Source organism: Lutra lutra, chromosome 3 (assembly GCF_902655055.1).
Source record: "Lutra lutra chromosome 3, mLutLut1.2, whole genome shotgun sequence".
NCBI classification, from domain to species: Eukaryota; Metazoa; Chordata; class Mammalia; order Carnivora; family Mustelidae; genus Lutra; species Lutra lutra.
The window spans coordinates 43,133,228-43,155,659 of NC_062280.1; the positions used below are offsets into that span (position 1 = coordinate 43,133,228).

Below are 22,432 nucleotides of genomic sequence, written 5' to 3' on the forward strand. Positions count from 1 at the left end.
CAGGTTCCCCCAGCGGCCCACAAATGCTCACTCTGGCCATGTGATGCAGAGCCCCCAAATAGCACGGTGCATGCTGTTGACACAGCTGTTGCTTTCCCAAGACCTCTTCGGACATCACACGTTGCTACAAAACCATTTCTTTAATAGGAAAAAGGAGATGAGGGTCCAGAAAGTTTCACCTTTGCAATTATAGGTCATTTTTTCCTGGAGAAATTTTAATACCAAAGGTGTGTTTTAGAGCTTCAAACGCGCAACCTCTGTATTGCAAATGGAAAAGTGGTCTTTGGAGAGTCCCCTGGTCTGTTGCTGCATCTGTCCCTGTGTCTGGCCTTGATTCTGTCATCTTGTTGGCAGCTGGCTCCCGTCTCAGGCAGTCTGAATGGCAGTAGAGCCGTCCACCACTGGTCCTGCAGCGGTTTGTTGTGATCTGGAAACCACAGGGTACACATGCATTGTGTCAGCCTAGACTGTTGGTGACCACCTTCAAGGAGTTTACGTAGAAAAGCAGGGATTTATGTAACTTGTGTGTGAGGAGCAGCTAAGAGGAAGGATTTTGTCTAGGAAACCTTGCTGATCCAAGTAAGCTCCTGAGGAATGGTCTGTCCCATTTCTTGCCTCAGTGGGCTTTGTGCTCAGCGAGGTCTCCCCACTTAGTGGCAGGCATTTCATTGGTGATCCTTAGTGTTCCCAGGAAATGGGGAGGAGAGTTGGCTATTTCTGTAGCTCCAGCAGAAGATCAGACATCTGTCTGGTTGCCTGGCTGCAGTCCCGTGCTCTTCTCTATCGTCACTGATGGGGGCTCGTAATGCAGAGCTCTTCCGTGACATGCAGACCCGTTGTCTGGCCTTGCGCCCTGAGGACCCACCCTGGCAGTCCTCCGGGTACCGTTTGACCTCACCCCTGTGCTGCTGCTGCCAAATGGCTCTGACTTCCGTGGCCCTGCTCTGGCTGTGGACCTTGGGCTTCTCAGGCATGTTTTCCTTCTTGATTTTCAAGGACAGCAAACTTTGGAATGTTATGCATTTGTTTGGATCTGAAAGTATCAACTCACAAAACTTTTTTTGCATCCCCCTCCCCACTGTTGTCTTTTTTTTTTTTTTTTAAAGATTTTATTTATTTATTTGACAGAGAGAGATCACAAGTAGAGAGAGAGGCAGGCGGAGAGAGAGGAGGGAGCAGGCTCCCTGCTGAGCAGAGAGCCCGATGCGGGACTTGATCCCAGGACCTAGAGATCATGACCCGAGCCGAAGGCAGCGGCTTAACCCACTGAGCCACCCAGGTGCCCCCCCCCCCCCCCACTGTTGTTTTAACTCACCACCCCTTCCTCCTGCTCAGGCTGCTTTACTGGTTCTAGGAAGTGGGAGACCTCAGATGCATGTGACCATGCCTTCGCTAGGTGAGAGGTTTTCTGTGGAAGGCAGCACAGAAAGGAAGAAATCCTGGGCTGAGGCCAGCCTTGGGGTGAAGAGAGGAGAGGGTGAGGGGCACGCCATGCCTGGTGCAGAGGGGAGGGTGCAGGGAGGAAGGCGTGGGTTGGGAGAAACTCCCTGTGTGGCTGTGGGTCAGGGTGGAGAGACTGACATTCCGGAGGAGGCTGGGTATCGTTTGAATGGAAGAGCTCACCTGGCAGGTATGGTTGATGAGAGATGCAGCGGTTGACATTGTCTGCAGAAAATGTTACCTCATGGGAGACCATGTTTACTAGACCGAGAACTCCCAAGTGCCAACTCTCCTTTGGGGTCATGGGCTCCAAGGACCATGAGGTGATGAGGGAGGTTAAAGTTAGCAGAAGTGAAACAGGCCAAGTGGCAGAACTACATGGGAGAATCCATGGTCAAATGAGAGTGCCTGGGTCTATGACTGTGCAGGAGTCCCCTGTCTCCAGCCTGGGGGCAGGACGTCCGCAGGTACTAGCCGTACCAGTCTCACCAGATGAGAAGCCTCGCCCAATCCTGTATGTGTGTGTGCATGCTTGCACACGTGTGGACCATGCAGATCTACCACTGATCCTACGGATGACGGTTTCATAGCATCCCCGTGAATTCTCTGGTGACTGACCCAGGCCAGAAGTAAAAGCCAGAGTCAACTTCAGTGTCATGTTTCGTGCATCCTGGGTGGCTTCCTGGAGGCAGTGTGTTGGGAGACTCTGAGGGAGGGTCTAGTCTGGGCGGAATATGAAGTGTGATGAGTAGGCAGCAGAGGCCTGTGTTCTGCTCACATGGCCCCGTGGAGCAGCATGTGTGGCCGGCATTTGTTACCCTTTTCCTGAGACCCATTTTTTCAAAGCTGTTTTGCTTATTTTTAAAAAAAATAACATCAGGGACAAAAGAAGAAAACAGCACTTGCTCTTTGAGGGCTGCTTGAGTAGTGGATGGCGTGGAGAGAGCCGGGGAGTGGGGCTTGGCGCACAGACCCGACCAGCTCGCAGCGTGCTCTTGTCTCTCCCCGGGGTTGGGGGGGGCAGGGAGCGGGCCTGGATTGGTGTGGGGGGACATGGGGGGCATGTGGACGAACTGTCCAAAACCACGTGCCGTGTAACCACGTAGCCTGGCAGGGGGGCGGGCCAGCTGCTCTGTGCGTCTTCCTTGCAGTCCAGGGAAGAAAGAGGCCTTCTTGGGCAGGGGGATGGCTAATGTAGACATGCTCTGACAGGAGTTGGGGGTCCGGCCTCTGACAGGATGTGGGGATAGGGAGGAGTCCTCGGACAACCTCTGGAGGTTGGAATGGATTCACATCCCAACAGAAGGAACTGCAGGAACCTGTTGACCTCCACACCCTCTACAGCCCCGTCAGGGATTCTGGCTGCTCGTTAGTTCTGAGAAACACTGGCCGCAGAGTGTGTTTGTGCCGTCTGGGCCCTGGGCCCCGTGCCCTGGTGTGCCCTCTAGCTTGGGCAGGCACCCGCCATGCACCAGGGAGCAATGCAAGCTGATCTTGTTCCAGAATGTTCCAGATGCAGGAGCTTCCCGCACCATGTGCAGGGTCAGGCTTAGCTGGAGAGGCAGTGACACACAGGTATGCATGCGCGTGCGCACACACACACACACACACCACACACACACACACACACACAGCACATACCCGTGAGGACACCCCAGGGGCAGTCCTGTCTCCTGCCAGCATTTTGCAGGCTCAGAGCTGTGCAGCTCACGCTCTGCGCTCCCCTCAGGTGTGCTCGCCGACCAAAGCTCCCTCTAGGATGGGGACAGAGACCTAGAGACGAAACCCGGATTCCTTCCAGTAAAGTAAATACACTGTTTCCACAGGACTGGAACAGTTACAGCGAGTCTCTAGAGGGAAGGTGGAAAACCATAATGTGCAGGCATTGGCATGAGAAATGTCAAAGGGGAGGCTGGGTCCTGCAGCGCCTGCCCCGCTCGGGCTGTGACTGCCCACGAGCTGGAAGAGTCACTGCATTTTTAAACATTTGTAAAAGTAAATAAACCAACCAAGAGGCACCCAGGGGGAAAGAAGAATACGGCCCATGGTGCCTAAACTATTTATTACTTGGTCCTTTAGTGACAGTTCACAGACCCCACGCTACAGTGTGTAGAAACGGCATCAACTCGTTAAAATGGATAGGATTTTTTGGTTTCTCTGTAGGGTTGGATCTAACAGTGAGCAGCCTTTTTTAATTTCTTAAAGCAGATACCTGATTTACACTCAGGGAATAGTGAGTGAGCAGTTGTTTTATTTGTTTTTTTGTTTTTTTTTTTTTTTGAGAGAGAGTGAGTGAGAGTGAGTTGGGGCAGAGAAGCAGAGGGGGAGAGAGAACCTCAAGCAGGGCTACCCGCTCAGCGTGGAGCCCGATGTGGGGCTCTATCCGGTGACGCCGAGTTCATGACTGAGCTGAAATCAAGAGCTGGACACTTAGCTGGCTGAGCCACCCAGGCGCCCCATGAGTGAGCAATTCTGAAAGCCATTACTTTTCCATATTTGATCCTAGGTTTGTGTATTTAAAAATAGAGTTTGTGCAACAGATTATTTTTTTAATGGAAAGTTACTTTCACGTGGATTGTGCTAGTTGAGAACCATAAATCTGGGGACTGAGGGACCACTCGCCAGCATGCCAGTAGCTGCGTAACCCGGTGTCCGGCTTCTGTTTGGAGCTTGTGGTCACGTGCCCACTACCATTCTGGCGCTGCGGCCCCGACACCTGGGTCAGGCCGCAGGCAGTGTCACTGGTCTGGGAAGCCTTGTCTCAGTATTCTGCGTGAGCCAGGTTCTTGGACCCCAGTTTGCAAAGCTCTTTGTAAGTTTACCTTTTTTGGTGCTTAAAATAAATGTGCAGAATACTAAATAAAACAACCATAAGTGTATTCTTTTCCCCCGAAGAAACTAGTCTGAGACTAAGTATATTTCGTTAAGTTCACCACACAGGTTATTTCAGGGATGGCAGTAGGTGCTGGAATGTTCAAGTCCAGCCACCGCCGTGGGCACTGGAATGTTTTCAATAAACAGTTCACTGATTTGGTTATGAATTAGATTTTACTGAGCGGGGGCCATCATTCTATGACTGTTTCCTCGAGAATGCAGTTCTGGGACTGCCCCCCCATCCACTCAGTGGGTTCTGGGGGCAGGTTCTGCACCTACTCTCGGTACCCTCCCTATCCCCCCCACCCCATCCAACACCAGGCCTGGCTCTTCTTCTCCTGCCCGCTGCCCTTGAAAACAAGCTGCATTTGGGTAGAGCTTCTGCCCGGTTCCCTCTATTCCCAGCACCAGCACTCTGCGTGGCACGGGGCAGGGCTTGCCAAACACGTGATTGGTGGTTCAGAAGGCCACGGTTAGGCGGACCCCAGTGCCAAATTGGCAGGAAGCACTTGGGAAAGGCTCACAGGTAGCAGCTCTCTTGCCTGTGCTGGGAAGAGCCGGATGGTGTCACCGGAGTGCAGATCAGATGCATTCTACCCCTTTGCTGGTGTGGAAGCCTGGCTGGTGGTGAGGAGCACACCGTGGGCTTGGGTAGGTTTGGAGAGGCTGTTAGCAGAGATTTGAGAACCTTCTCCGTGGAGCGGTTTACGAAGCACTGTGGAAGCCTTGCTATCTCATGAGCTGTTTTGACTTGGTCTCCTGGATCTTCCAGAACATGGGGAATTAGGACCAAATATTAGGCAAACTCTTGGTTTTCATGTAGGAATGGGGGCAGTGTTTTTTACTTTCTGGTTGCATCCTCCTGGATGTGCTCCCATATCACTGCCTTTGCAAGTGGAGACTCTCCCGCTAAGTGTGGGTTTGCATTTGGAAATCGCAAAATCGTCCTTGTAATGGAGCAGTCTCTAGCTGATTTCTGCCAGGTGCTTGTGACGTTTAAGGACCCGATGGGGAGCTGATGTAGGCCAGCTCCTGCCTGCTCACCTTGGTCACTTGAGTCAGGTGCTGTGATTACCTGAGTTCTCACATGAGGAAATGAATGCACCAGGAGGCACAGGTACCATCGAGGTTTGGGCCTGGGGTTGACGTTGGTGGGTGTGAGCCCAGGACTTACCCTTGGCAGGCGGGGCTGTGTCTTCCCCTTCAGTGCTGCCTGGAAGCACCACCACCCAGAATCACAACTTGACAGATCATCAGCTGGGCTCCAGGCACTTGGAAGGACCTTGGGCGGTCATGCGGTCTGAGTGTGGGCTCTGCTGCTGACTGCAGGGGTCTTGAGCCCTGGAACAGCTGCCAAGTTATTAGGGAAAATACTGAGTTCTGTGGGAGAGTGTAAGTGAGCTTTGAGGCTTTGGGTTCTAGCTTCGCAGAACAGTATTAACAGGAAAATCCTGAGTGTATGGAAGCATGAGGAAGCCTTGGCTCCTAATCCCAGAGGTAGGACCACACTGAGAGGCCTGGGTGGGAAGCCATTCGCATGCAGAGGTCTCTTTCTGGATGGCGTTCCCCTTATTTCAGGGGGGACCCCTGGACACCTTTGGGCTCTGTGGCCTCCCTGCCAGCCTGCCTTCTGGCGTTGATGACAACACAGAGGATATGTTATTCTTTGCAGTTGCTCTATTAGAGATAATTTTGGGAGGGATAATAGTATTTGAAGCAATTTTGGGGGGTTGGGGAACTCACGAAACTTAACGAGAGTGATATTGAGTCTATCAGTGGATGTTGAAAATTGAAGATTGGCTTGGATAAATCAGTCTACGTACCTGCCCAGAGTTGCTGGGTTTATTTTAGTCTTAAAAAGAGATGATTTGGGGGCACCTGGGTGGCTCAGAAGGTTAAGTGTCTTCCTTGGACTCAGGTCATGATCCCAGAGTCCTGGGATCAAGTCCCGCATCGGGCTCCCTACTCAGTGGGAAGCCACTTCCCCTCTGCCTTCCGCTCTGCCTGCTTGTGCACGCATGCTCTCTCTCTCTCTCTCTCCCTGTCTCTCAAACAAATAAAATATTCAATAAAAAAATGATTTGGAGGAGAGAACTCTCAGGATTTATGTATTAAACTGCTGGTTTGCGTATTCCTCAGTAAGATGTGAAGAAATCCTGACTATTGAGCAACAAGCCACTTCCTCGGATGTTTCGTTTTCCAGCTTCTGTTTGAGCAGCCGTTTCCTCCGACAGGCCTCTGGGACATCACAGTGCTCTCCACGGGCCATGCTCAGTGCTCGGGAGAGGCAGCCCCAAAGCTCTTTTGGGAACAGGGCCTGAGGCTCTCGGGTTCCAGTGTTATGTCTGCCTTTCTGTCCAGCTGGTTTTTGGTTTTGTTGGCTGGATGTCAGGAAACCTGAACTGCATGAGTGACACTTTAAATATATATATATATATCAGCCTGTTTGCTATTTCAAGGTGCCCTTCCACGAAATAGGTCCACAAGTGTGGAAGTAAAAGGAATGGCTGGACTTTCATAACTTCGTGTTGCGTTAATGAAAGAGCTGCTCTCCTTCCATGGAATTGTTCAGACAGGGGCCCCCCGAGTTGTGGTAAGCACTAAACGCACCATGACATCCCCAAGTTAGCGCGTGAACCGATTACTATTGCCCCACTGACCGACACACAGAAAGCTGCCCCCATACACGTGCCTGGCTTATCAGCCTTGAGAACATGGGGCACATCCTGTAGCCAGGTACTTGTCTGCATAGATTGTGGCTGGATTTCAGGTGCAGACACTCACAGGACAAGGGTTTTCAAAAGTCAAGTTCAAAGCCGCCACTCTGCTAACATTCCAGAAGGTGGGTTTCTGCGTTACGTAGGAGTTTACCTGACGAGGCCAAATCCACGTGTTCTTGGTCTCATTCAGTGCATCACTTACTTGGTTCGTTGTCACCTATAATTCACTCACCAAACCAGTTATCTGTATTTAAAAATGCTCAAATCAACCATTTTTAAAAGCCTTGAAGCCTCGCTGGAGGAAAGTTCTTTTGAGTAGCTTCGAAACCCTGCTGCCTGATAAGAAACCCCACTGTTGGTGGCAGGAGCAGTTTCCACCAGGGCCTCTGTTTTCTCTCCTTTAAAGTGGTTGAGAGTGTGTGTCACTGTTTCCTGGAACATCATGTAGTCTTTTGATCTGCAGATTCAGATCTCTCTGCATTTCTGGAAAATTCCTTTGTATTTTCTCTCTCAAGAGGCTTGTCATTCTTCGGGGGAGTTTGTTGTCAGCGACCCTGTTTACCCCCCCACCCTGTCAGCCTCATCTGTCGTCCTGTCCACTAACTCCTGCCTCGGGTTTGTCTCCATCTTTCTTATCTCACCAGCTGTTTATTTCAAGCTGTCCCTCTGTGTCAGACTCTCAGCTTGGAGCACTGTCTCTTCTGTTCCTGTTTTTCAAATTTTACTCATTTGTTCCAGAAGGTTGCTGTGGTTCTCCTTTCTTGGGGTTTGCACTTCATCTCCTATCTGAGATTCTCATCGCTGGCATTCTTGTTGTTTGGAAAGGTGTTCTTACATTGCATTAGAGAGGAAAGCACTTGTAAGGGATTTCCTTCTGCTTTTTGAGTTTTGTTTTCTTCTCCGTTGGCTCCTGTGTTCTTCGTGTGCTCCCTTCCTCTCTCCCTTCTTGCCTCTTACCGCTGCATCAGCACGCGGTGTCCTTACCATTTCTCTGCAGCATACCTCCTCTGTGGGCATCTGCCCACACCTTCTCTCTGACAAGACTGCTGCTGTCTTGATTCTGCTCTGGGGTCCCTCCGGGGTCGGCCACCAACACTAGCTGGGGCCACCAAGGAGGCTCCTCTTGCTCATCCCGAGTCCGGTACAGGCTGTGGAGAGCCCCCTGCCATCTGGTTTCCTGCAGGAGGCGATAGCCACGGTCTTGAGTGTCCTGGAGCAGAGGGCTGGACTGCTCCGCTCACACTGCTGTTCTCCAGCCCCCAGTCATGCACGCAGATTCCCTGCAGGGATGTGCTTGGGACATAGGACCTGAGGCTGGATATTCTTTTCCTGGAGAATGACTGTCCAAATGCATCATCATGCCCTACCCATCCCTGTCCTCTGCCCTCTGAGGGAACCGCCCCCAAACCACAGGGATCTGCTTTTTGTCATGGGCTGGGCTCTGTTTCTCTTGTGAATTTGAGAATGCCCAAGTATGGGGTTCCCTTCATTTATGGGGTGGGGGTTGGAATACAGACTGTCATTCCCCATTCTGGCGTTTTCTTTGCCTCCAGGGGGTCGAGGATAAGGCTCTGCTGCCTCTACCCTCTCTCCCTTCACCCTTTGGGGGCCGTTGTTAACCCCAGGGGGTGTGATTAGGGGCCCCGTCCAGTCCTCCAGTCGTGGAGTCTTCTTTTTATCCAAAGCCCACTGTGTTTGAGGATTTAGTCTGTGAAGCTTAATTCCTTTTCTCAGTGGATGATCAATTTTCTTCCTCCTGCTATTTACTTTCCCTCCTTTGTTTTATTAGGAATAAAGGAAAGGAAATTGAATTATAGTGAAGTTTGTATCTGCCATCTTAACCTGGAACTTTGATTTCTCTCCCGATCTTTGTTATTTTACTTCGATCTGGGTGAAATGAACTCATTAGAGTCCTCGGGCTGCTGGAGAAAATAGCATGTTGAACCCTCATCTCACTGAGTCGTAACCCTGAGTGCTTCACCCATGGGAGCACTTCGAGGTCGCTGCACATTAATCCTCTTCGCTGGTACAGTCTTACAGCTGTTACTGTTCCGGTTGGGGTTTAAAAAAATTGGCAAAGGAGATGAAGTCTGACTCTGTTAAATTTTGTAAACTAATACATTACCGATGAGACTTTTTTCCCAGTGAAAAAAATAGTATGTGGTCCAAAATTCCTTTTAAATGTCACAATACAGAACTTCTCCAAAACCTCTTTATTAATAAGTTATCAACTTTGGTATTTTTGTCAGACTTAAAAGGGCAAAATTCAAAAGTTTCTGGCACATTCACAATTAACTTTTTTATATTCTCCTAGGGAGAAATGAATTCATAGTTTTTTTTTTTTTTCAATGTATCCCTCTCATTCCACTTGCCTTAAATAATTAGGAAACAATAACATTTGCAGATACTCTGTTTTATCTAGTGGTTATGTGGAACAGAACATTTTGGGCAAATGTTAGAAGGGTTCTCATGGCCAGCATTGCGCAGGGAGCATAGGAGGCCCAGTCCCTGATGTATGTCCTCGCCTGAGCCACGGCTCGTGATCGCTGCCCGGTTCCGAGGCCGGCTTGCCCCCCGGAAAGCAGCGGGCCCAGCTTCATCAGCTGCTAGGACAGTGCCCCTCCCCTCTTACAGAAAAAGGAAATAATATGCTGTACAAATGCAGATTGAAACTCAAAAATAATTTTTATCCTTTGCCAGAGCATGAAAAAGTAAAGATGAAAATCCACAGTTTAAAAAAAAAAGGAGACAAAATGATAAGCAGGTTTCTTTTTAGTGATGATTTTGGAGCTGTGAGCAGAGCAAGGAAGAGGCTGGGTTCTCAGTCGGCCCCATGGGTGCTAGGAACTTCCCCGAAGGCTGTGAGGCTCATCTGTGGACAGGGCGGCATTGCGAGCACCTGTCCCAGCAGAGTCCCCTTGGGAGAAAGGAGGGCAGGGATCCGTGGGCACAACTGGGTTTGGGTCTCCTTCCTGCAGCGTGCTGGCGAGGGGTTTTCGGTCAGCGCCTGACCTCTTCCTCCCCAGGAGATGGGGATGTCGGTGACGATGTTTGCCTCACCCTGTATCGTGAGCAACAGCAGAGAGCATGTGGGGAGAACAGTGCTTTGTGAGCTCTCAAGGGTTCTAGGTCTGTTATTGGCCTTGCCTTCTCTTGCTCAGAGAAATGTTAACGATACATTAGTAGCTTTTAGTCCTATTCGCCAAAATGATAGAAACAGAAATGTCAAACATCTGTTGCAGTGCTCACTCCCAAGAAAGCTTTTTTCAAAGGAAAATCAATTTGCTTTTTTCCCCCTTAAAGCAGAAAGACAACACAGATGAGTGCTTAGCCCTCCGTGTGGGGATCGCCGTCCACAGTGGGTCGATCCCACCGACTGTGAGCCATGACAAGGAACGCACTTATTCTACTTAACCCAGCATCCCGACTTTAGAACTGGTTCCCAGGAGTGAGACCGAGACTCAGGATAGTAACCTCGACACCTTTAGAGTGTCTGATTATGGTTGGATGGTCAGAGACATTCTCCCGTCTTTCTGGAAGCTCCTTAGAAACCAGAACTGCCTTATCCTTCCCGGGTGTGCCGTTCACAACACCTGCATGTCAGCGTCCCTGTTCTCGTTAGGCGCACCCAGGTCTGCCTTTTACCCGTTTTGGGGGGAGAAATGAAGACTTCAGCTCCCTTCAGAATGCAAGCTCAAGTGCACACAAAGGTCAACAGGGGAGTTTCCTGGGAAGCCGGAAAACTTGCCTTTGGCTGAACTAGAAGTTGCATGTGAGGCTGAGTTCAGGCAGCAGAGCAGCCTATCTGTCTGTCTGTCTGCTGAGCGCCGAGTGTGATGCCGTTCCCCTCTGCTGGCCTCAGCGTGTCTTTGGAAGGACATAAGCTGAGAGGGACATCCGTTTTCCATTCCCACAGGGATGTCATCCCGGGCTCTGGACCCTGGTGCTAGGGTCGAGCCAGCAGGCCTGCAACTGCATGTGGGCCCCGTGGCCCTGGGGTCGGCACACCCCTGCCTGCTGTGCCCACTGTACCCCTGTACACAGGTGTGCTGGGCCAGCCAGTGCTGACGGTTTCCAAGACGAGGTCAGGTGTGGGGACACTTTCTAAAAGTAAAATCATCCCAGTAGTAATTTAATATTATGTAATAATAGCTGGCAGAGAAGGTTGAACGCCATTCATGTAACAAATTTACATGTTGGCCACGGGGAAGACTGGGCACTGTGTGCTGGGAACACAAAGTCGGGGAGAGTAGACCTGCAGGAAAACCATTGGAAATTGGATTATAAAATAGGCATCAGGGGCGCCTGGGTGGCTCAGTGGGTTAAGCCGCTGCCTTCGGCTCAGGTCATGATCTCAGGGTACTGGGATCAAGCCCCGCATCGGGCTCTCTGCTCAGCAGGGAGCCTGCTTCCTCCTCTCTCTCTGCCTGCCTCTCTGCCTACTTGTGATCTCTCTCTGTCAGATAAATAAATAAAATCTTAAAAATAAATAAATAAATAAATAAATAAATAAATAAATAAATAAATAAAATAGGCATAAAAAAAACCCTACATGAAAAGTGCGGTTGGATGCAGAGTTTGGTGGTGTCCTCTTAAATCTTAGGTAGGCAAAGACCTAATGCTTGGGATGGACTGGACGCTTGCTTTGAAGTCATGAGCCATGGCCTCCACTGAAGCCAGGCCAGCTTGGCGCTTCACAGGCTGTCCTCCTGAGGCTCTCCCCTTTGCATTTCTAAACTGCAGAAAACGAATTTTAAAGTCGTATTTTATTTATGTGCCAGACCATGTTTCTTCAGGACCCAGCAGTCCCATTCCAGTGGAGCCTGCTGGTGGTCAGTGGGAGTTTATTTATATATAACTCTTCTTTTTTTTTTTTTTTTTTTAAAGATTTTATTTATTTATTTGACAGAGAGAGATCACAAGTAGACAGAGAGGCAGGCAGAGAGAGAGAGGGAAGCAGGCTCCCTGCTGAGCAGAGAGCCCGATGTGGGACTCGATCCCAGGACCCTGAGATCATGACCTGAGCCGAAGGCAGCAGCTTAACCCACTGAGCCACCCAGGCGCCCTATATATAACTCTTCTTAATCTCTTTCTTTCTTCTCACACCCTGGATGCTTCAGTACCTGGCCAAATTTTATTTAATAAATCTTTGGGGTTCTTGGCAAATCCATAGGTCTATTTAATTTTTTACCTGTTGTGTATATAGTACCAGAAAAATCACATAAGCCAATTATAGGTGTCTAATATTAGTAATTGTAAGATATTGAAAAGACATGCTAATTATATACCTTGAGGGGAAATGTAAAGTGATTTTAGAATTGGGAGGGGCCTTTAGCGGTGGGAGAAAGGATCACCCCTCCTTTTAGAGGTGATGTAAATTAGGTCTGGATCCTTTGCTGAGGTTACAGAGCTGGAGATTGTAGAGGAGTAAGAAAAGAGGTCGTTGCTAACCTTCCTTGAGTTGAATACTGTGATTGAACCATCTGGAAGCAGAACTTGCCAGTAAGGCTCCACAAATATGCTAGAAAGGAAGAAAGTGAAAGAATGGTGGTTAAATTCATCCAGCACGGTCTGTGGGTAGAACATGCGAGGTGGAGGTGCTGAGCCCTATGCCATCCCGTTCCTGGAAGGCTGGGTGCTGACGCCTGCCCACTGGGCTCTTGCTCCCTGGAGGGGGACGGGGGGAATGCTGCTGGTTTGGGAGATCGGGTGGCCCCAGGGACAGGCTCCATTGCTCGCCTCCTGCTTGGAGGCCACCCGGACCGGTGAGGAATCGGGTGTGTGTGGCCATTGTGCCCAGGGCAGGTTTGTGTGCCCTCCGGTGCTGGCGCATCAGGGAGCTGCTGGGCCAGCTGGCAGGGACCCAGGGTCCCAGGGCAACGAAGAAGGGCGGGGACTCTGGGTCAGACCTGCGCCGTGGTGTGGAACTTGCAGATTGTGGATTGCCGTGGGGGTGGGCCTGCGGTGGAGGCGGGTGTGGGGCAGCCAGGAAACTCCTGCAGAAGCCTGGATGATTTAACAGATACCGACAGTCAGAATGGAAAGAGTAAAGGGGGTTTCAAAATGTTCTGGGGATAAGCTAGGTAGAGGGAGAGAAAGTAAGTGTGTGTGTGTGTGTGTGTGTGTGTGTGTGTGAGAGAGAGAGAGCGAGCGAGCGAGCGAGCTCACTCTAGGAGGGTCTTGAGGACCAAGACTGGATACCACTGTGTTAGTTTGCTCGGGCTGCTGTAACTGAGGGCTACCAACAGGGGGCGCTCCAAACAACGCAGATTGATTCTCCCACCATTCCCGAGGCCAGAAATCAGATCTAAGTGTGGGTAGGGTTGATTCCCCCTGAGCCTGTGGGAGTGGATCTCTTCCAGTCCTGTCTCAGGCTTCTCGCGGTTTGGGGGTATCTTCAGTGTTTCTTGGCGTATAAAGCTCCTGCATCCATCTTTACCAAAATTTCCCTTGTCCAGGGACTCCAGTCCCTGGATAAGGGGCCCATCCTACGCTAGTATGAGCTCATCTTAACTAATCACATCTGCAGTGAATTTATTAGCACATAAGATCCTTTTCTGATGTATTGGGCGTGAGGACCTCAGCATATGAATTTGGGGGGGAGGGGACCCAGTTCCGCCCATAACAGAGGTAATGGTGGGCCACTGCATGAAATTAACATTGCTCTTTTAGGATGTGATAATTAGCAACTTAACAGATTGAGGAGCACTTAATGATTACTGGGGTTTTTTAAATACCTGCTGGAACAACAGGGTTCCCACAGCCTCCCGAGGGCCCCAGACCTCAGCAACTTCCCTCCGTTTTCCCGAGCACAGGCAGGACTGTGTTGCTGAAAGGACATTTGTGAGGTGCTACCCAGACCAGTCCCTGCCACCAGAGGGCCCAGCAGTTGTGACATGTGAACTGCCTTGAAATCACTCAGAGCACCAGTATTTCATTTCCTGCGACGTGAGAGCTCTAAGTTCCACATCAGATCTCTCGATGGACGTGATCTGAAGTGCTGTGCTCCCTCGGCTTCTCTGTAGTGTCCATCACCCTAACTCAGGCGCTGAGATCCGGCGCTGAGATCGACCCATCGGGAGTCAGAGGGAGGAATCGTGAGCTTGTACACAGATTCCCGTGGCTTTTCCCTTGTCCCCCTCAGTGTGACCCGTCAGATCTCTACAAACAGGATGTGAGGGGAAAGGTTTTTCCCAAAGTAAAGAACAGATTTCCCATCTGACATTGGTTTTTCATGAGAAGTTGAATTCGGTTCATTCTCGCCAAGACATAGAAGGTTTCTAGCATCTCTCTCTCTCTCTCTTTTTTGAAGATTTTATTTATTTATTTGAGAGAGAGAGATCACAAGTAGGCAGAGAGGCAGGCAGGGAGCAGGCTCCCTACTGAGCAGAGAGCCCGATGCGGGGCTCGATCCCAGGACCCCGGGACCATGACCTGAGCCGAAGGCAGAGGCTTAACCCACTGAGCCACCCAGGTGCCCCAAGCATCTCTCTTTTTTAAAGGTTTCAAAAATGCGGAAGTGATCCTGATTTCTGTTGCAATAGCGATATAAGGAGGCTTATACATTAAGTGTATCTTTTATAAAAGCAAGTGATAACTCTTGGCAGAAATTTTGAATAGCACTAGTAATCCTTGCGAGTGATTGCTACCCTTCGAGTGGGGCAAGGGCCCCATTTTATAGAGGGGGACACTGGGGTAGAGAGAGTTGAATAAGACAGCGAAGTCCCTGGGGTGGCGTGTTGTGGCCCCGGGATCTGCACAGAGTGCTGGCCTGGCCTTGGAGTCTTGTGGCTGCGTCCCCATGGGGGCATGGGGACTCTGCTGGGCGCCCAAGGTTTCCTAGCTCATTTTACAATCGTGGCAGCCAGCAGGGACAGGGTGCTGTACTTTTCTCCTTATACGGAGTCTGTGATTCGGGGACCATAGGTCATCTGCCCGTCTTCTACAAGTGCAGAAAGTGGGCCGAGCTTGTCCGGATCCAGCAAGCAAACATGCCTGTCTCTGTGCTCTGCCCGCAGTCTTTGATAGTGGCCTTGCAGGGGTGGGGTGGGGGAGCAGAAGGCGCATCGGTCTGTGCTGTTGGAACATTGGAGAGTTGTCTTCGGTTTTTGTTACTGAGCAGACTGAACAGCAGATAGAGCGTGTGTGTTTTGCAGGCCCAGGAAGGAGAAGAGAGTGGGGGCGTGCATCTGCATATGTGCAGATGTGGGCCTGCTTCAAAAGGTTGGTCCCCCAGCTGGCCTGCCACTGTGCACATAGCAGGTGCCCGTCCGGAGCTGTCGGGGAGGCCCGGGAGACAGAGGGCCCACTTGCATCCTCCGGGGCTGGTGGGGACGCTCTGCCCGTGTGGTTCTCTGGGAAGTGGTCGTCCGGGGCTTAGGTGGTGTTTCTGGAAGGCATCTGTGCCGAGGACAGAATGAGAGCAGGTGCTGATGCATTCCTTTCTCAGAAACAATTCAGAATCCTGATGAGGACTGAAAGCCCAGAATCTCGAAAGTGCTTTGTCTTTGGAGGTGGCTGAGGGAACCAGAAGTGGACATCCTTCCCACGTCCAGGAGAAGCCTGGTGGGGTGGTCTGGGGTGCCACGAGGAGGTGCACAGGACAGTTGCGTGTCCCTCCCCAGCTAGGCATGTGCGGGGCTGAGATGAGAGGGCCAGCCCCCCTTCCCATGCGCACACACACACACAGCATCCCAGCAGGATCCCTGGTGGTTTCTCGCTAACACAGCGTGCTCTCTAACCCCTCCTCGCCAGCCAGCTGCCCCGCTCTGTCTCGACTTGTGCGAGAGGCCATCCGTAGTTCTGTCTAACACGTGTGTGCTAGTCGAGCGTCCTCCCCGTGCTCGTGCCCCGTGAATACGGAAACACCATTCCCATGATGTTCTGTGTTTTCCTTTCAAAAACTGGGTTTCTCTTGAGGAGAATACAGGTTCTCAGCCCTTGAATTTATCAAAATGTTGTAGATTAGGCACCTGTTGAACATGAAAAATTCATTTTAGTTTTGTGAACCCAACAAGAGAATGCTAATTCCTGTGCTGTTTCTGAACTCTGCATCAATGTGTTCCCAGGGAGAGCGAATTCCCGAATTTACAAACAAAGGCTACGATCAGATGCTTCCCTTCTCAGCCACAGGTGACCCCAGCATTGCCTGGGAGGCTGTGGACACAGGTCCTTAATGACAAATACTTAAAATCTGAGTTCAGTACTTCTTTTAAAATCCAGTGGTTGCTGGTCCTAAATACTGAGAGTTGCCTCCTGGGCGACAGCCTAGGGTGTATTTTTCCACAAGCGAAGCCCACGTCTGTTTGCCCTCCTCACACTCTGTCTTTCCTCTGTAACGAGATGTTTTGTGTGTGGCAGGTGGCAGGTTCAAGAAAGAGATCGTTGTTGATGGACAGAGCTACCTGCTGCTGATTAGAGATGAAGGGGGCCCCCCAGAGGCGCAGGTGAGTACTACAAGCAAAAAAATGGTAAGCAGCCTCTCACCTTTGCTCCCTTGTTAAGGTTCTTGTTCAACAGGTGATTCTGAAATCTGTCAGGTGTGTGCAAGAAAGGTGACTAGAGCCCCCACGAACACGTTCTGTCTAATAAACTAATTCTTTTGCTCCTTCAGACACAATCCTGGAGGGAAGTTAGGTCTGTGTGGCTGGTTTTCACTTTGTGTTTTTAAGATGGAGGGAACAGCAGAATTTGCACTGATTTGTTGACTGTTGATGTGACATCTGGAAATGTCCATAGTACTCTACCATTCTCTGTCAGCGGTTTATTCCCTAGAGCAACAGGATGATTGAGAAAGTTGTTGGTCTAAAGTCTGGAAATCCAATGGGGGCTGCCATGCTGCTTTCCAGCCTTCTTGGTGCAGGTTAACTCTACTGAAAACCAGTGTGCGGTATGGCGTGGTTTCCTTGGAGGTTCTCTCAAGGCTGGGCATCCTGGAGATCAAAAAGCTTAGATGTGGAAAACTTTTCCTTGGTTTACTCAATCTCCAGTTTATTATTTTATTATTTTACTTATGTAATAATTTACTAGCCAAGCACATATTACGACCTAAATCCAGTCAGCAGTGAGCGAATGCCTGCCCTGTGTGGGTTCGCTCCTGTCATCCTTGAGACGACCCCGGGGAGCATGCTCTTAGGAATCCTGTCTTCACGGAGGACCCTGATGCCTCCGTGGAGGGGCACAGACCAGGGGATGGAACCAGAACCCCCCGGAGATCTCTGTCTTGGCCTCTGGCCATGAGACTGTGTTGACCAATCCTTTCTTCTAGCTGTACTTTGTTCAGGAGCCTTCTTTAGCCCAGAAGCGTACCCTAGTTAAAGATTTCTACCGTTGGGGGATATCAACAAAAAGCCTTTCAAAATTAGGGACAGGATTTTGTACAAAATTAGGCAGAGTGTGTTTGAATATCCGGGGCTGGGGGGCATATCTGTTTTCCCATTACTCTTCTCAGGCACATGGAAGCCTGATCTTTGTTTTCATTGTTCCAGAATAGTTCATGCACCTCACCTAAGAGAACAGCTTCATGAACAGGATTGTAAGGCTTCTTTGTGGCTACTAGTGTCCTCTTAGGTTTGTGGAAAACCTGCCGGTTCACCGGCTTTTTGTGTGTGGCAGTTGGTGGGAGCAGCCATTGGGATGGGTGAGGGCTGGCTATGGAGTGCTCACCACCTGCTGGCTGCTGGGGCAGCCCGGCCATGACCACGGGAGAGTGGGATGTGGCTTGCTTTTCCTTTGCATGGGGGCTCACACAGCCTTGCTCCAGTCCTGGAGGACCACGAGAGCTCTCCGGGTGCTTGTGCTCGTGCGTGTGGGGAAGCTTCACTGCACTTCTCGGAAGAGAAAGGGAAAACATACCTTGAGGTGGAGAAAGGGGAAAGGAGAAGCCCCTGGTCCCCTGGGTCCTGGACCCTTTGCAGGGGCATCAGGCCTGTCCCAGGATTCATTCTTAACAAGATCCTGGTCTCATTTAATTCTGCTGTTATCATTTGGACTTCGTCTTAAATTTTATCATGTAGAATTTTCACTTATAGCTGAATCATTTTTCTGTTGCAAGTCAGAGCTTACCCCACAAAAAAATTCCCCCAGATATATCAGAGCTGATGCCTAGGCCAGTAAAAGCTTACCTAGGAACTGTGGCTTCGCAGAGAAAGTAAACAGGATTAATCTTATTTTTCATTTTCATGTAGAAAGAGCAGGGTCTTAGGTGGCAAATTGGCCTGCTCTGGATTCTGCTGTTGCAACCATGTGTGACGCTGGGGGGGCTGAGCCTCCAGGGCCCCCGTTCACCAGGCTCCAACCTTACGAGTGGTTTAAGTACTGAGTGGGCCAGTACATGCCTGGCTGTAGTCACTTGCCCCGAGTAGAAGTGATGGAGGCTTCACCTGGATGCAGGTAAAACAGGAACAAAATGGCAAGAGTCAGGCTGTTGTGGGATTTTAATGTTTTTCCCTGACTTTTGCTCGTTTTGTTGATTAGCTTTGTGTATTTCTCTAACCATGGTTTATCATATCCTCAGAGGGGGCTTTCAGAATTCACTGGCAGGGGTGCCTGGCTGACTCATTTGGTGGAACACATGACTCTTGATCTTGGGGTTGTGAGTTCAAGCCCCACGTTTGGGTATAGAGATTACTTTAAAAAAAAAAAAAAAAAAGGATTCAGTGGCAGCTGATATTTTCAGTAGAAAGACCTCTTCTTGTGAGAAGGAGTGGGCCACAGCCTGGGTAGAGGATTTCTGAGAGGCCACGGGAGCCCGGAGAGGAGGCCCCCCCGCCCCATCTCAGAGGGGTCCAGCCAGGCTCCTGGAGGTCCTGCAGAAGGGAGTTGGTGTGAAACAAAGCTCCAGCATCACTGTCAGCACCTGTCTGCCGATGTAGGGAAGGTTATTCTGTGAGCCTGGGTTTGCCTTGTGTTTGTGGGACTGTGGCTGGCTAGATCGGGGGCAGAGGGTAGACGTGCATGTGCAGGTTGTGTTTCTGGGAGTCCGGAGTGGCCTGGGTGGGAAGGGGGTGAAGGTCCACTTCCAGATGTGTCACGAGGAGGATGTTAGTGACACCAGAGCCACGTGTTATAGCCGAAGTCAGGCATCCATTGGACTTGGCCTGTGTGAGGGGACTGCCCGCCACGCACCCTGTCCTCCCGAAGACGCCGTCCCCACCCTTCCTCTCCGACAGACAGCCTTGTCACTCAGCTTCCTTTCTCTCTACCCTCTTTTCTCCCTAGTTTGCCATGTGGGTGGACGCTGTGATATTTGTCTTCAGCTTAGAGGATGAGATAAGCTTCCAGACCGTTTACCACTACTACAGTCGGATGGCCAACTATCGGAACACGAGCGAGATCCCTCTGGTTCTGGTGGGGACCCAGGGTGAGTGCCGCCCGCGCGCAGCTTGGGGGTGAGGGACCCCGGCAGTTGAACAGTGAGTGGACTCAGGGCCTGTGGTTTTGGCGTGGAGGAGTTTGAAAATGGTGTAAAGAAGAAATAATTTCCTCCTGAAGGCTTTTTCTGTGAGAATCCAGGAAACTGAAATTGTCCCATTTCCTGATTTGATTCTATGGAGAAATCACTCGGTCAGCACCTTCAGAGCAAAATCCTTTCCAAGTGCTCTCGAGAAAACAAAATCTATTTTCTCTTCCTGTCATGGGATCTCTTAATTCTTTTGGGTATGTCAGATAGTTGATAAGCAATTTAAAAGCATATTGATTTTAACTTTTGGTACATCTTTAAAATACTACTGATTTCTTTTATGCAGCAGAGTTTTGTTTTATTTTGCTCTCTTTGTTAATGTGTTATGACCTTTGTGTAATTTTTCACCTGGCAGGTACCTCAGTGTCTGGAATTACCTGTAAGAGTGCGTTTCTTGTCTTCTGCTAGGCCACTTAACACTTGGCCTCTTGCAAAGTGACAGCCCTGAAGTGTCCTTGTTCTGGATCAGATTCACTGATGGGCTGATGTCCACCATCTGGGTCTTAAGGCCACATAGAATGTTTTTAAAAATCAGATGCAGGTTGACTTTAAAGCTGCTTTGTCAGCAGTACGGTAACTTAAAAATGATCATGTCAAGACAAACTGGATTATGCCTTCATTTTGTTGTTGTTGCTGTTCATGTGCTATGTGTGTTAATTCCTTTAGAGCGTCCACATCTGGTCTGCCGTTCTGTGCCCTGATGTGAGACTTTTCTAAATGATAAACTGGCTGTGTGGCAGCAGGGACAGACGGCCAGCTGTGTGCATGGTACGGGGTCTCGTGTGCCAAGAGGGAGCTCAGGTGGGGAAGCAGCTGCCCTGCCACGGAGCGGTGTGGACCAGCCCCAGCGTGGGCGGGTGTGTCTCATGAGAACAGAAGTGGCATGGGATCCACGGAAAGCATCATCTCCGTGTGCTAGATACAAAATGTTCGAGTCGGGTTGTCGTGGGGAGAACCCCCGCCCTCTTTTAGGGAACGTGTAATGGCCAGGGGTCTCAGGACTGAAGCCTGGGAGCAAGTGCCAGGTGGATTCCACCTACAACCAGATCGGGAAGAGGTTCTTTGTGCCCAGGGCGCCCTCTAGTGGTCGCCGGGAAACCAGGGCGGGCCCTTGGGAAGCCCTGGGTTCTTGCTCTAATTCACCGAACGGCCTGTTGGAATGGGGCCTCCTGAAAATTCTGTGTTTTGTGGTGGGTGGCAGGATCTCCAGCAGGTCTGCTGAGAGCTGCCCTGAGGCTGGAGCGAGTCCTGCGGGCCAGCCTAGGGCATTTCTGAGCAAAGTCAGAAACTGGGTGCAACCGTCCCCCCGCGGCTGTCTGAGTTCAGGGCTTTGTGTCTTTGACTCACAAAGCCTTTTTTCTGTGGACTCACTGTGCTGGGCTCAGGGACTTCCTTGGTCTGGGCAGGGAGGCGATACGTGATCCACTTGTGGTCATATCGTCTTAGACAACCGTGGTTTCGGTAGTAGAGGGTGGAGTGTCTGGTCTTGGGTGTGGGGGCTGGCCAGCCCTGGCATCAGAGCATCCTGGCTCTGTGACCTGGACTGCTCCCTGCCCGGACTCTGGCTGGGCTGCAGTGCAGGAGCTCCCGTGAGGCTCCTGAAGCTCCCGTGGGCACATGAATATACTACAAGCAGTCACTTCGTTCTCTTTGTTAGATCCCGACAGATAGCTTTACTAGGTCGTGGCTAGGGTTCCAGAAGCGCGCCTCTCTGTTCCCTTCCCTGGAGATGAGCGTTGCTCTCTGTGTCCTACCACAGCTGCAGGAAGGCAGAACCATGCCTCCCCCCAGGATGGCCTACGTGTTTGTAGAGGAAGCCTGTGGAAGGCTCCATAAGACTCCGGGAAGCCCCATTGTGGTCCCCGAGGGGAATAACCCATCCCTTTTTCTTCCTGCTGGTCTTCTCAGCATTTGTGTGGAAAGGCCTCAGACGAGTGAGCACCTGAGCCAGGGAGCCTGGGTAGAGAGTGGATGCTGGCAGTCTCCTCACATTCACATTTGTCTGTGGGGCTTTGTTCATACGTCAGCACTGCCCCATCCCGAATGAACAGGACAGGTTACCAAGTAGGGACGTTCCTCACCTGAGGGGTCCTCTTGGTCAGACCTCTCATTTCCAGAGTGCCCTAGAAACCCCTGTGGCAAGAGGGTAGAGTGAGTGTAGGCTTCTAGATGGTTCTGCTCTTAGGTACTTGTTCACTGCTTGCAGCCTTGCTTTCTGTGAAGCCTGTGTATGCCTGGTACTTTTGCGTGGGCTTCATGGGATGCTGGAGGTAGAAGGTGGGTCAGGTCATAGATGGGGGACCCTGAGCTTTCCCCCACGCTAGGTGTTTGGGGTTGGAGGCCTTATCTAAGGGCAGGAGGAGTGTCTCTGCAAGACTGTGTGTTCTCTCCGGGTACAGTCAGGGAGGTGTACGAGGGTCCGCAAGTGGACAGGATACTTGTGAATGAGGCAGTTACGTGATGTTTGTTAAGCTCATTCTTTTTTAAAGGCTACAGATGATACCGATTTAAGGGAGGGGCACAAGCTGTGAACAGGTGCAGGGTTACAGGTGGAATGAGAGATGGGGCTGGTATAGCCCTCACTGATGTGTGGTGCAGGTACAACATGGCCACGGAGGAGATGTGTTGCTGCCCCTGGGAAGTCCAGATGAGACAGTGGGGCAGGCCTCTGGCTGAGGAAGGTGGGCTGCGGGACTGTTGGGGACCCCAGGTCAGGATAAGCTGGATTGATTCAATGGCATGTGTTTTCCACATTACACCAGAGCATTGAAAAATAACAGATTCTGACCTGAAAACTACCGTTTTCTTAAAAGATGCATGCACCGGGGCGCCTGGGTGGCTCAGTGGATTAAAGCCTCTGCCTTCGGCTCAGGTCGTGATCTTGGGGTCCTGGGATCAAGCCCCGCATTGGGCTCTCTGCTCAGCAGGGAGCCTGCTT

The 22,432-nt window shown here is 50.7% G+C and overlaps 1 protein-coding gene across 11 annotated transcripts in view; it reads left to right on the plus strand.

The window, feature by feature from the left end:
* The window catches only part of AGAP1 (ArfGAP with GTPase domain, ankyrin repeat and PH domain 1), a 520,173-nt gene that overhangs the window by 185,280 nt on the left and 312,461 nt on the right, over positions 1-22,432 (plus strand). For all 11 annotated transcript variants that reach the window (XM_047721458.1, XM_047721459.1, XM_047721460.1 and 8 more), the window contains 2 exons: positions 16,395-16,480; positions 19,254-19,395. In XM_047721458.1, the coding sequence (XP_047577414.1) occupies positions 16,395-16,480; positions 19,254-19,395 (228 nt within the window). The remainder of the gene's footprint in view (positions 1-16,394; positions 16,481-19,253; positions 19,396-22,432) is intronic.